This window comes from Grampus griseus (assembly GCF_964374135.1).
Source record: "Grampus griseus genome assembly, chromosome: 19".
Lineage (NCBI taxonomy): Eukaryota > Metazoa > Chordata > Mammalia > Artiodactyla > Delphinidae > Grampus > Grampus griseus.
In genome coordinates, this window is record NC_139013.1 from 467,122 (window position 1) to 480,853 (window position 13,732).

The following is a 13,732-nucleotide window of genomic DNA, read 5'->3' on the forward strand; positions in this document are numbered from 1 at the left end:
AGAAGCTATCAAAAAACAGAGGGGAAGCTCTACAGATGGGTGGCGCTGGTTTAATGGCACACTTTGCTTTAGGATTAAAAGGGTAAGAACCAGCTGTTAGGATGAATGTCCTTGAAATGCCAAAATAAGGCAGCACTTGTTCTGGAGCATAATACACCAGATTCCCTAGTCCCTCAGACTTCTTTTTTTTTGGGCCATTTTATGGTTTTATTAAACAAAACGTGCACATGAGCTGTCTATTCATTTTCTTCGCTGCGCAGCCTGGTGTTGGGATTGGTGACTCTGATGGCCAGCTGGGCTGCTCTCTCTACAATGGCTTTGGAGTTCCTGGAGGAGGCGTTGTGCACAATCTCAGCACAGTAAGGCTTGTTGCACGTCAGCAGCACTTCAAATTCCTTGACATTGTGGACCAGGAACTTCTGGAAGCCGCTGGGCAGCATGTGCTTTGTTTTCTTGTTGCTCCCATAACCAATGTTGGGCATCAAGATCTGGCCCTTGAATCTCCTGCGCACCCTGTTGTCAATGCCTCTGGGTTTCCGCCAGTTCCACTTAATTTTGACATATTGGTCTGACTGGTGCTGGATGAACTTCTTGGTCCTCTTTTTGACGATCTTGGGCTTCACGAGGGGTCTGAGGGCAGCCATGATGCCGAGTAAGAGATGGCGGCCACCTCCGTAGGCAGCGCCGAGGACCTCAGACTCTTTCTTATAGCACATAATTCATTCTCTACTATATTTTTTGCTTACCCATGGCCAGATACTTAACGCAAGAGAGGGGAGAGCAAATTAGGAGTTTCACGGACAGACCTTCAATGAACCCTGCTTTCCCGCCCCACTTGTCAGTCTACAGCTCTGACAGGGGGGCTGTGACCTCCACTCCTGCAGCTCCCTCTTTGCAAGTTCCTAGCTACAGCCTTTCCCACTCTGCATCTCCAGGCGATGCTCTCACCTGCTTTCACCTTGCTCAAACCTGCAATAATGGCCTCTCCCACTTGCTTCACCACTGATTTACACTTCAGCCTTTTTTTGAACATGCTGCCGAGTTGACCTTCTTAACCAACCATCTGTGCACATGATTTTATATGTTGTAACATTCTGTGTATATACCGTTTTGAGCCCTGTTTTCACTTCACTTGACTCTTTTGATTAGTCAACCTAACTGAGCAACAAACTTAAGTTAGAGCATGACAGAGTCCCTGAAAAATTGAGTCTACTTTTAATTCCAATAAAAATCATTTTAGAAGACTTCCCATCATTAGTTTTCCTTCGATTTGTTTTTTGTTTGTTTATTTTTGCCATGCCATGCAGCGGGATCCTAGTTCCCTGACCGTTGATAGAACCCAGGCCCCGGCAGTGAAAGGACCAAGTCCTAACCATAGGACCACCAAAAAATTCCCCAATTTGTGTTTTTAATTGCTGGTTTACACTGAACATAGCTGGCTTCAAATTTCATTACCAAACACCAACTTCCTCATGCAATGGTTTCTTCTTAGGTTGAGTGTTTGGGGCTCTGTGTAAAGAGTATCTTTCGGTTCCCCATCATCTCCATGAATGTGGAGACAACGTCTGGTTGAGTTTGCGTGGCTGTATGCACTAAAAAGATTATCTGGTGGGTACAGCTCCATTCTGTGTTTTCTAACTTCTGCCGAGAGCTCTGACTGAATGTTTTTCATCAGTGGTCATATTCATGACCTAAATGCAGAAGTATATAAATTTTAGTATATATACAAATCACGTGTGCTCCTTTTGGAAACTGCAGGCTCCTGGATTTTACTGCTAGATATTCTGATATAGTAAACTGAGGGTAAGCTTGGTAATATGCAGTTTCAACACACACACTCCAAGCAGTTCTGATGTATATGGTCATTAGACTACACTCTGAGAATCATACCTTGGTCATCTGATGTCTAGTAAAGAAAGTCTGGCAGTGAGCTTTTCCATCTTGATTATTCATAGGGTTTCTCTCCCATGGGTTTTCTCATGTTGAATAAGGGATGTACTACAACTGAAAGCTTTTCCACACTCATTACATTCATAGGGTTTCTCTCCAGTATGGATTCTCTGATGCCTAGTAAGTTGACACCGCTGGCTAAAGGCCTTTTCACAGTGATTACATTCATAGGGTTTTTCCCCAGTGTGTGTTCTCTCGTGTTTTGTAAGGGTTGATCGATCATTGAAGGCTTTCCCACAGTCAATGCATTCATAGGGCTTTTCTCCAGTATGTGTTCTCTTATGTTCAATAAGGCGGGACCTCTGACTGAAGGCTTTAGCACACATGTTACACTGATAGGGTTTCTCTCCAATGTGTATTCTCTGATGCACAATGAGGGGAGACCTCTGGCTGAAAGCTTTTCCACAATGACTGCATTCATAAGGTTTCTCTCCAGTATGTGTTCGCTGATGCACAACAAGCTGAGATCGCTGCCGAAAAGCTTTCCCACAGTCATTACACTCATACGGTTTCTCTCCAGAATGAATTCTCTGATGTGAAAGAAGGTGAGAGCTCCCAGTGAAGCCTTTCCCACACTGATTACATTCAAACGGTTTCTCTCCAGTATGAGTTCTCTGATGTTCAATAAGGTGAGAGCTCCCAGTGAAGGCTTTGTCACACTGATTGCATTTATATGGCTTCTCTCCAGTGTGAATTCGCAGATGCCTAATAAGCTGAGTGCTTCGAATGAAAGATTTTCCACACTGGTTACATTCATAGGGTTTCTCTCCAGTGTGAGTCCTTTTATGTGCAACAAAGTCAGAGCTTTGACTGAAGGACCTTCCACAATGAGCACACTCATAAGGTTTCTCTCCAGTATGAATTCTTTGATGAACAGTAAGGTTAGAGTTCCACCTGAAAGATTTTCCACATTCATGACATTTATATGGTTTTTCTCCAGTGTGAGTTCGTTGATGCCTAATAAGTTTGGAACTCTGGGTGAAGGATTTCCCACACTGGTTGCATTCATAGGGCTTTTCTCCAGTGTGAGTTCTCTGGTGTACAACCAGGTCATAGCTCTGGCTGAAAGACTTCCCACACCGAGTACATTCATATGGCTTTTCTCCCGTGTGTGTTCTCTTGTGTACAACAAGCTTAGAGCAACAGCTGAAAGATTTTGCACACTGATTACATGCATATGACTTCTTTCCAGTCTGAATGATGTCACAGTCAGGAAAAGATGAGGCCACGTGGAAGGCACCACAGTCCTCCTCACATCTGAATGGTGCCTCTCCAGGATCACTTATTTCGGTTTGTACAAGGCATTCATCACACTCATACTGACTTTCTCCAAAATTCATTGGCTTGTGTTCATTCAGAGACATGCTATGATTAATGCTGTTTCCATCGTCCTTACTGTCATTGCCATTCTCTGCTGAAAAAATTCTATTAAGAAAATGAAGGGAGGTACCACAGTTTAAAGAGTCACTACTGACAGTATAATCATAAGGTTTTTTATTTCCCGTTTCAACATTTGCAATTTTATTCAAGTAAGTGCTCTGACAGAAGGCTCTAGCACTTTGATGATCTTCACAGGACTTCAGATCAGCCCAGTTTTTCTGATGATTAATGAAAACCGAGTTCTGTTTCAACCTTTTAACCTGTGAGTTGAGCTTATGGAAATGTGTCCTTGTGGGTAATGTCGGAGGTAGAAGGCTTAGACTCAGATAACTACCCCCTTGAGCAAAATGTCTCTCTGAGGTAAGTACTGTTTGACTCAGAGAGTCCTCCTGGTGCTTCCCTAGCTGGTCCCTCCAATGCTGCACTTCACCTAATGACACCAACCAGGGGCCCTCCTCCTGTACACAGTGTTTCATTTCCATGTGGTGAGATGGCTCTTCCACAGCAATACCCTCTTCAGAAGCTGACTCTTTATTTTCCAGTGTAGTCTTCCAGTCTGAAAGAAATCCAAATTGCCTGAATTACTGGAGCAGCATTAGGAGGGGAGAGTGGGATGAAGGAGACCACCAAGTATGAGAGGTATCTCTGGGTTTGTTTCTAATCCATGGACTGTAATTTCATGCAGGGTGTGAAAGGAAGGGATGGCTCAGCAAAGAGGAAATCAGTGGTAAAATACAAAAAAGCAAGCAAAGGTAATGAAGAGATGACTCAGGAGGACTGGTCCCCAAAGAGGGAGCAGAGGAATAAAATAAGCAGGGAAGGGTGAAGCTTAAAGGAGAAATTCACACAAAAAATTTGGGTCTGAAGGTATAAAGCCCTCAATCACCACAATAGATACCTACATTCTCTTTGCTGGGACCTGTCAACATGATACCTTATTTGGAAAAAGGATCTTTACAGATGTGTTAAGGATTTGAGATGGGGAGATTATCTGGATGGGCCCCAAATGTTATCACAAGTGTCCTTATATGAGGGAGGTAGAGGCAGATTTGATACACACAGAAAGCATTCTGAACACAGAGCAAAGAGATCTGAAGGTGTTGGCCTTAAAGACTAAAGTGATGTGGGCACAGACCAAGGAATCCCACAGCCACCAGAGCCTGGAAGAGACAAGGAATGGATTCCCTACTGGAGCCTCTGGAGGGAGCGTGGCCCTGCTGCACCTTGATTTTAACTCAATGATGCTGATTTTGGACTTGTAGCCTCCAGAACTGTGGGAGAATCAATTTGTGTTGTTTTAAGCCACCAAGTTGGTAATCTGTAATAGCAGTCACAGGAAACAGGATCTTAACATGTGCCTCAACCTTATGATCCACAATCTTAGTCTATCCATTTCCTGGTGCTGGATCTTGAAACGAGATCCCAAATACCAACACTAATTTAATATTCTTTTTTTTTTTTTTTTTTTTGCAGTACGTGGGCCTCTCACCACTGTGGCCTCTCCCGTTGCGCAGCACAGGCTCTGGACGTGCAGGCTCAGCGGCCACAGCTCACGGGCCTAGCCGCTCCGCGGTATGTGGGATCTTCCCTGACCGGGGCACGAACCCGTGTCCCCTGCATCGGCAGGCGGACTCTCAACCACTGCGCCACCAGGGAAGCCCTAATTTAATATTCTTAATGCACCATTTCTACCATCACTTCAGGCTGCCCACAGAGAAATAAAAGTCCCTTTAACCACTCCAGAATTGATGTCACAGACTCCCCAGAAAAGTGCTATGGCCCCTGAAGCAGGGTGCTTGGCCAGACTGGGCCACAAGTGGACTCCACCAGCTGGCAACTTCTGAGGCTCGATTTCCTTGGCAGTAAGCCAGGAATACGAATGCTTAGCTAACAAGGGTTACTTCGAGGCATAAATGAATCAGCATGTGAGCCTCACACAGTGTCTGGCACACGGTGTACTGCTATACATGGTACTGTTGATGTCGTCACCCTTATTATGGTTCTAAAGGGGATTCCTCGGCCTGTTGAAGATACTGGGCCTTTAACAAAGAGTGCCACAGGCTCCCAGCTCAGGATCCTTGCCTGCATCCTCCAGGATTCCCTTTTTACTTGTCACTTTGTCCACATACTGTCCTTTTCAGTCTGGTAGCCACCCACATCCAGTAATATCAAGGCCTTTGCCCAGGGTCTCATGCTTCTCTCCCTATGCCTGCCAAGGAGATAAGTATCCTCCATTTGGCAACGTATGACCTACACTCTCTGGCTATCCTTTGACTTCCAAGAGGACGTTTCCCTTCTGCCCAACAAAGACCTTCTTTCCCTCATGGGGAAGGTCCTTATCTATGCCCAACCTCTCCCACGACCAGCACTGTTCTCCTTCCCAAGACACTGTTGTGTTCCTTTGGGGTGTTGACTTGGAATCTCTGATGATGAGAACTTTTCAAATGAAACAACAGCCCCATGAAGGGGAGTGAAAGGGTATTTGGAGGAGGAAAGGACAGAAATCTTTGAGTGGCTAAGATATGTCCAAGATGTGCCTGGCTGTTGGAAACTGGGCAAAGGAGGTTAAAATTCTACAGTAGCATCTGCACCAAGATCTTGAAATGAGGAAGACAGATTGTGTGGGTCAGCAAGAAAGTAACGTCTATGACAGAAGAGAAGAAAGACACTGCTGGTAAACTAAATTCAGAATGATGTCATTTGAGAACCAAGGGTAAGTAAAAGTAGGTAAGAGTTCAGAAGTAAGAAATAACAGAAGCTGCAGGTAAGAGAGTAACAGGGTAAAAAGGCACAGGAACACATGAGATAAATTAAACGCCTCCAGGCTAGGGCAAGGTGGTATAAAGGACAAACATGTTGCTTATTGCTAAATGAAAGAAGCCACTCAGCAAAGAACACGTACTGCATGATTCCAACTATAGGATATTCTGAAAAAGGTAAAACTACAGAGACAGTAAAATAATCAGTGGTTACCAGGTGTCAGGGTGGAGGGAGGGTGAATAGGTGGAGCACAGAGGATCTTTAGGGCAGTGGAGCTACTCTGTACGATACTATAGTGGTGCATATATAACATTACGTATTTGTCCAAACCCACAGAACGTACACCACCACAGTGAACCTAATGTAAACTGTTGATCTCTGTTGATAATAATTTATCAATATAAGTTCATCGACTGTAACAAATGTGCCAAAGAATGCAAGACACTAATAACAGGGGAAACTGTGTGGGGTGGGGTGGTATGCGGGACTCTGTACCTTCTGTAAGCATGACACTGCTCTGAAAAATAAAGCCTATCAATGGGGACTTTCCTGGTGGTCCAGTGGCTAAGACTCCGCGCTCCCAATGCAGGGGGCCGGGGTTTGATCCCTGGTCAGGCAACTAGATCCCATATGCCACAACTAAGAGTTCTCATGCCGTGACTAAAGATCCTACATGCCGCACTAAGACCCAGCACAGCTAAATAAATAAATAAATAAGAAAATAAAGTCTATGAATTAAAAAAAACAACAAAAGATCAGAAGCAGCCCAATTAGTCAGTATGATGAACATGTTCTAAAATAGATTGTGGTGATGGATACACATACTGCAAATATACTAAGAGGCTTTGCATACTTTAAATGGGTGAACTGTATGGTACGTAAACTGTGTTTTGATACAGCTCTAAAAGAAAAAAAGAAAAAAAAAGATAATTCCAATTAGGCTGACACACAGGGTAGGAGGTGGGCCTATGGGATGAGGGGAGGTGGGAAAGGAGGTCCAGGAAGATTTAGTAGGAATCCTTCTGGAAGGCTTGGACGCACAAGTTTTTACCACACTTTGGAATCATCTTGAAGACATGGGAACGTCCAACATGGAGGACTGCCGATCACCCAAATGGCAGAGCAAAGACCAGCCTGAAGGGGAGGGCTGAGGAGCTTCCACCCTGGGTAGAAGTCAGGATGAGAGGATGGAGGAAAAGAGGGGGCATGAGGACATGGGAATGAGATGCAGCAGCAGAGGGGTGAAGACCAGAGGAAGACGGGGACAGAAATGAACCCATGTGTGAGACATGTCCTGACCACAGCAACAAGTGTTCTCTGTGGGTGGGCTGGGCACAGAGACAGGCTGATGTGGATGAGAACATAGCTGCCTTGCTGGACATGAGGAGGCAGCAGAGAACACCTGAGCAAACTCCCCCAAAATGGCCTCCCTGCTCCTTGGACCTTAACCATTGGGCCGCTGGCCTGTTCTCACCTCGGGGAGGTCCCGGCTCCACCCTCCATGGGTCCTCCCCTTGCTCCAGTCGGGCGATCACATCCGGTTTTGAAAGCAGAAGCCCTGGTCAACGGAGGAAAAACAGAGGGCTTGGTCTTCTGCTTGGTGACAGGCCCAGCCCTCGCCCCTGGGGTCAGACGTGAATGGACTAGGAGGGCCCCCGCATCCTCCCGAGGAGATTTCCCACTCCCTGAACGACAAGCCACAGATCTGCTCTGGAGATGGAGTAAGCGGCAATACCAGGACCCAAATCTCAAAGGGACCCACTTCCAGCACGTTTTGGCCCAGCCTGGGCACACCCTTGAGTTGAGCCGCACTCTGGGTCCTGCGATGGGCAGTGCCTGCCTTACCCAGGGAGACCAGGTGACTGCAGGTCTCCAGAGTCACCTCACGGTACAGCATCCTCTGGGCCAGGTCCAGCTGTCCCCACTCCTCCCATGTGAAGGTCACAGCCACGTCCTTGAAGCTCACAGGTGGCTGAAACATCACTGGTGTTACCATGGGACCCTGCTTTCTCGACAAGGACGTTGGGGGGACAGGACAGTACAGGGGAGGGAGAACCCCTTGCTCAGATCAGACCCAGCCTCAGGCCCATGGCCTTTTCATTTCTGCCTGGGTATCTCATCTACCACTGGTCACACCAGTGATCCCGATTTTCTGTTTTGGGAAACAACGGGGACCCCTCTTGGAGATCCCCGTCCCCAGCCTCTCTACAAAATCACAGATTGGAAGCCAGTCAAAGAGGATGCTCTAGATCAGGGGTCAGCACACAGTGGCCCATGGGACAAATCAGGGCTGTGGTGTGTTTTTAGAAGGCCAATGCCATGAGCTGAATTGTTTCCCCATGAATCCGCATGTTGAAGTCCTACCCCACAATGTGACTTATCTGGAGACAGGGCCTTTACGGAATTAATGCTAATGGAGGTCATAGGGCAGGGCTCTAATGTGATGGGACTGGTGTCCTTACAAGGGGAGGAGGAGAAACCAGAGGCCTCTCTCTCTCCCTACTATGTGGAGACATAGAGAAGGCACCATCTGAAAGCCAGAAAGAGTCCTCACCAGAAACCAACCCTGCTAGCACACTGATCTTGAACTTCCAGCCTCCAGAACTGTGAGAAAACAAATGGCTGTTGTCCAAGCCACCCAGCGGGTGGTATTGTGTTACAGCAGCCCAAGTAGACCAAGTTGGCCTCTCTGCTTCATGACTTTCTAGCTGGACACCTGGACGTGTCCCTGAACTTCTCGGCATGAGCTGCCCTGATGTGACTATGAAGACAGCCTCCTGCACCGGGGAGTCTCACAGGACATGAGTGCAACTGACCCCTGGCACCCAGGAAGCACAGGCAAGTGTATGATGCTGGGACCCTGAAGGAGGTAAGGGACCCGCACCCACCCGCCATGTGCTGCACCGTGAGCCATCTAAGGGTGACTGTGGCTCTTTATGGGGACACTCTCAGCTGCCCTCCTGAGTGGTCTCAGTGAGGATCAATGGGCCCAGAGTGCCTGCATGTTTATGGAGGCTCAGCTCTGCCTGCCCTCAAGGGCCCACTGAGCAAAAACCACAAATAAAAAGTCTGAGGCAGAGACCTGGCCCAGGGAACCAGGTTTGTGGAGTTCCTGGCTTGTTCACGCAGGGAGCCTGTAGACTTCACCCCAAGGCATAGGGCAGCATTACAGAACTCTCGTGTGTGCTGGCCTGAGGAGTTGGGTGTTATCCTTGGACACATTTTACAGCCAAGGAGACTAAGGCAATGAAAGCGAAGGTCCCCAACTCACCTGAGACAGGATCTGCTGAGGATATGCCTCCATTTCCTCCTCATACCTGGAGAAGCTGTCCTGAAGAGGGCAGAGGTCCTCAGAAGGCAGGGCTGGGGTTGGGGGAACAATTAGGGATTCAGCCCCACCTAAGTATCTCCACACTCCTGAGTCCATTCCCATCCCCAAAGGAGAGGGTGGCCAATGCCAGCTGAGGACCATCCCTTGGGGAGTGAGGGGCAGAGAGGCGGAGCTCTGATCACGTGTTCTCCCTGTTCAAGGCTCTGAGGTCAGCTGAGGTGGCCGAGCCAGCTTTCCAGTTGTGGAGAGGGCCAGTCTGCCTGGGTCCGGGCCTGGGCTACCCCAGGCTCAAGGTAAATGCCTTGAGGCACGTGCTGCGGTGTCTGAACCATGAGCCCAAAGATACACAGCAGTCCTTCAACACTCAAATAAAGGAGGGACCAGTATTTCCTCTTATTTCAAGATACTAAATAGGGAGAAGTGGAGGCAGTGTCAAAACAATTAATCGTACAATTAAAAAATATCCCAATGAAACATCAGCTGGTTTCTAAAAACGGAGGTGGGGTATGGGGACAAGGAGGATATGAAAATCACCAGGAGGACAGCTAAGGGCACTCTGAGAGGTGGGTATCATCCTTCTGGAGCTGCTAGGTGCTGCCCCACTGCCCGTGGGCCACACCTATTATCCCCTGCTTTGCTTAACACTGTCGTTGCTTCCCATACTCTGCCCATCTAGTATCTTGGCTGTAGTCACGTGACAGTCCCACTGAGACAGCCAGGCAAAAATCCTCCCGAATCTTGCCCCAAACCCTTCCCTATGTTTGACTCCCTCTCACCCTGCCTGTACCAAAAGCACACCCACACCATGCACACACACAGATGTTCACCACACCTAAGAAGGCCGCTGAAGACTCTATATGATGCTACCTTGTTCTGACATTCCCATCCAGCCACGGGCAATCTCCTACTACCCGTGTCCATTTCCACCCTCTGATCCTCTTCTTCCTAGTCTGGAGACACCCTAGGGTGAGGGCTGGGAACACCTCCCCTCCGCAGCCAGACTGCCTGCTTTCGAAGTCCTAGTTCCACCACGTGCCTCTGTAGGACTCTGAACAGGCCTCCTTAACCTCTCTGAGCCTCATCTGTAGACATCCGGGAGAAGAGCACCTGCCTTGTGGTGCTGCTGTGATGATTATGTGAGCTGCATTTATAATTGCTTAACATTGTGCTGACACACAGTAGGGGCACAGCAGATTTAATTATATTGGTTATAGCTGGACATAAAACCCCCCTTCTTTTCCTCATGCTGGACCCAGGAGGGGTCTGGTCTGGCAGGGGTCCCTCTTTCTAGAGGCCTCTCTTTCTCCTTCCTATTCTAGTTTCCTCTTTCCCTGCCTGTGAGGGGGTGGGGTTTCAAGGGCTGCCCCAGGCTTTATGTCCAGCCTAGACCTCCCTCCCAAGTTCCCTGTCACTGCCATTCCCTCCTCCACATCCAGCCATGTCTCTAAAGACTTGATGAAATAAAATTCATATTTTATGGCAAGACAAGAAAAATTTAAACATAAACTTTTCCTCTGCTTGTTTGGGTCTCTTCCCTCCCATTTAGTGTGTATCCTGTATCTGCATTAACCCTATCTCCTTAGGAGACAAAGTTCCTTCTTTGTAAGGGGTCACAGTGACCCACTACTGGCTTTGTACTGCAGCTCTGGATTACATAAACTGTCAACTCATCATTTGATATATGACCCTTTGTCTCAAAAAGGTATATAACTGTGCTTTGATCTCTAGGGTGGAACAGTCCTCAGAGCTTTCTGAAAGACTATTTCCTGAGTTATAATCCTCAGGTTCACTTGAATAAAATGTTCCATTTCTCGGTTTCCCTGGTGGCACAGTGGTTAAGAATCCGCCTGCCAATGCAGCGGACACCGGTTCAAGCCCTGGTCCGGGAAGATCCCACATGCTGTGGAGCAACTAAGCCCGTGTGTGCTCCACAACTACCGAACCTGCGCTCTAGAGCCTGCAAACCACAACTACTGAGACTGCGTGCCACAACTACTGAAGCATGCACCTAGAGCCTGTGCTCTGCAACAAGAAAAGCCATCCCAGTGAGAAGTCCACACACCACAACGAAGAGTGGCCCCCGCTCGTTGCAACTAGAGTAAGCCCGTGCACAGCAACGAAGACCCAGTGCAGCCAAAAATAAATAAAACAAATAATTTTTTTTTAAGTTCCGTTTCTTTCTTAGATCAACTATGGATTAACTCTATCATTGACAAGACTCCTGGACTCAACACAGCTGAGAGTGACCACGGTTCCTCATCTCTTGCACTGCGGCCTCCATCCTGGCTCCTCACTAGACATGGAAAGTCAGAGTCCTCCTCATTCTTTCTACTCCCTTGGCACTATCCCTTGCACTGAGTTATCCACCGCCTGATGCTTCTACTTACTGAGGCTCTGCAATCCAAACCCCAGTCCTCACGCACAACGGAATTTGTGTCCCTGCTCTCCACACCACTATACAGCCCCCTCTCACACTGAGGCCCCTCTCACACCGAGCCCTTAAGTTGGGGCATCATCAAACACAACCAACACAGGCCAACACCCTGGTCCGGAGTTTGCCCGATGCCATTTGCTCTGCCAGGACTGCCCCTAATTCTTTGTTCATCTGGACAACATACGCTTTCTCTTCAAGTTAAATTAAAAGTCCACGTACCAGTGGAAGAAAACGTGTCCACGTTCTGGGGCTGGGGTGGCCTCGCGGGTACAGCTGACCCCCCACGCAGGTTCCCGGGCCAGGCTCACCTGCGCTCGCGGGTAATGGCGGCACTTCCGGTGGATGGCGGAAGTGCGCGCGCTCGGCGCAACGAACTACAAGTCCCAGAAGGCCGCGGGCTGGCGGCCGTTTTTCTCGCTTCAGTGGCAGTTTTTCCAGCTGCTGCTGCGGCCGTTGCTCCGGGCGGCGGCGGCAGCGGCAGCGGCAGCGTCGAGGCCTTTGGTGTCTGGGCGTCGGCGACCCAACTTTTTATCTCTTACGACAGCTCGGGTTGTGGCTGAGAATGTTGCTCCCTTTAGCTCTGCCCCTCGGCCCCGAATTAATGGACGACTCTGATTCTCCTCATGGGCGTCTGCGACACAGGTCGAGGGCGCGACGTTCGTGTCTGAACCGTGCACGGCTTCGTGCTTTCCTCGTGGGCCTTTGCAACGGCCAGACCTGCCGTGGAAGTAAAGGGAGACCACCTGATGAGGACCACAGAAGACGTTTTTTCAGAGCCCGCTAGAGCAGGGGAGTCCACCACAGTCTTTGCGTTTGGCAAAGGCTCAAAGGCCGGCACAGGAGAGGGAAAGCTTGACAGCAACAAACAGAAATGGCCTCAGGTGTGTCCTGAGTGTGGAGTATGGAAGTTGGAGGCCGGCTAACTAGTAGTGGGTCATCCTATGTGATTGCTCGGGGGAGCTTATCTGGCTTTCTCTGGTGGGTCGTAAGTGGGACAGGGGCAAAAAATAGAGATTGTGGGTCAAAGAGTTCTGTTATATGTGGTCTGGCCATTGTTTGTGGGGCTAAGACCCACAGACCTGGTAACCTGCCCTGGCTTTTCAAGGAGGGAGAGACCACAGGAAACCTTCCCAGGCCTGCCTTCTGGTGGGAACCACTCTGGCTCTACTTGAACCTCAGGCATCGTTAAGCTCCTGGATTGTGCTCTTGTGTCTGGGTTGCTCCTGTGACCAGTCCTCCTTGCCTTGACTCTCCTGGAGTTGACCTTCTTGGTTGCTTTACCTAAGGCCATTGCTTCTTATTTGCACACTTCATACTTGCTCATGTGACTCTGCAATTTGTATATTCTTCCAGAATGTCTGGAACCTAACTTCCCAAAGGAGAGTCTTGATGGAGTGGTCTCATACCTCTTGCCCTGTGATTGAATTAGTCAAGGGCATTCTGGCCAAGGAGAAATGACAAGTCTGCTGGGGGCTTCTGGGGCAGTTTCCCTCTCTCTTAAAAATGGACATAAGACACTAGTGTGTCCCCTTATATTGCCTCTGGACAGTGTTGTCTGCATGTAATGTATAGAAAAGTACCGCCATGCCAGCACCATGAGGAAACCAGCCCAAGAGGCAAAGTCAACATGCTGAGAATGGCAGAGCAGAAAGATGGAAAGAAACAATAAGTAATGGGATCCTCCCGGAGTCACTGAATCAATATTGCCTATGCCCACCTTGGGGCTTTTCATTATGGTAAAATAGACGACCTTGTTTGTTTTTATTACAGAAAATTACAAGCATACAAGAGTAAAGAGAATAGTATGATGAAACCCCATGCTTCCTCTATGCAGTACTCAGCTGCATTTACTGTCAGCATTCTGCTTTTTAAATTTA

At 48.3% G+C, this 13,732-nt stretch overlaps 1 protein-coding gene and 1 long non-coding RNA gene across 3 annotated transcripts; both read right to left on the reverse strand.

Moving 5' to 3' along the window:
* Window positions 1-221: 221 nt before the first annotated feature.
* LOC309836747 (large ribosomal subunit protein eL32-like) lies at window positions 222-679 on the reverse strand. The gene has a single exon (XM_082676874.1). The coding sequence runs from the start codon at window positions 642-644 to the stop codon at window positions 237-239; it is 408 nt and encodes a 135-aa protein (XP_082533000.1). The 5' UTR covers window positions 645-679; the 3' UTR covers window positions 222-236.
* A 2,777-nt stretch (window positions 680-3,456) lies between these two features.
* LOC309836842 lies at window positions 3,457-12,165 on the reverse strand. Of its 2 annotated transcripts, XR_014298183.1 has the most exons (5): window positions 12,075-12,165; window positions 9,362-9,453; window positions 7,936-8,062; window positions 7,565-7,648; window positions 3,457-3,886 (listed from the first exon to the last, which is right to left on the reverse strand). It is a non-coding gene; the product is annotated as an uncharacterized lncRNA (long non-coding RNA). The 2 variants fall into 2 exon arrangements; XR_014298182.1 differs by lacking the exon at window positions 7,936-8,062.
* Window positions 12,166-13,732: the final 1,567 nt, after the last annotated feature.

Coding starts and splice junctions, on each gene's coding strand:
- LOC309836747 (XM_082676874.1), bottom strand. CDS start 644: ATGGCTGCCCTCAGACCCCTCGTGAAGCCCAAGATCGTCAAAAAGAGG.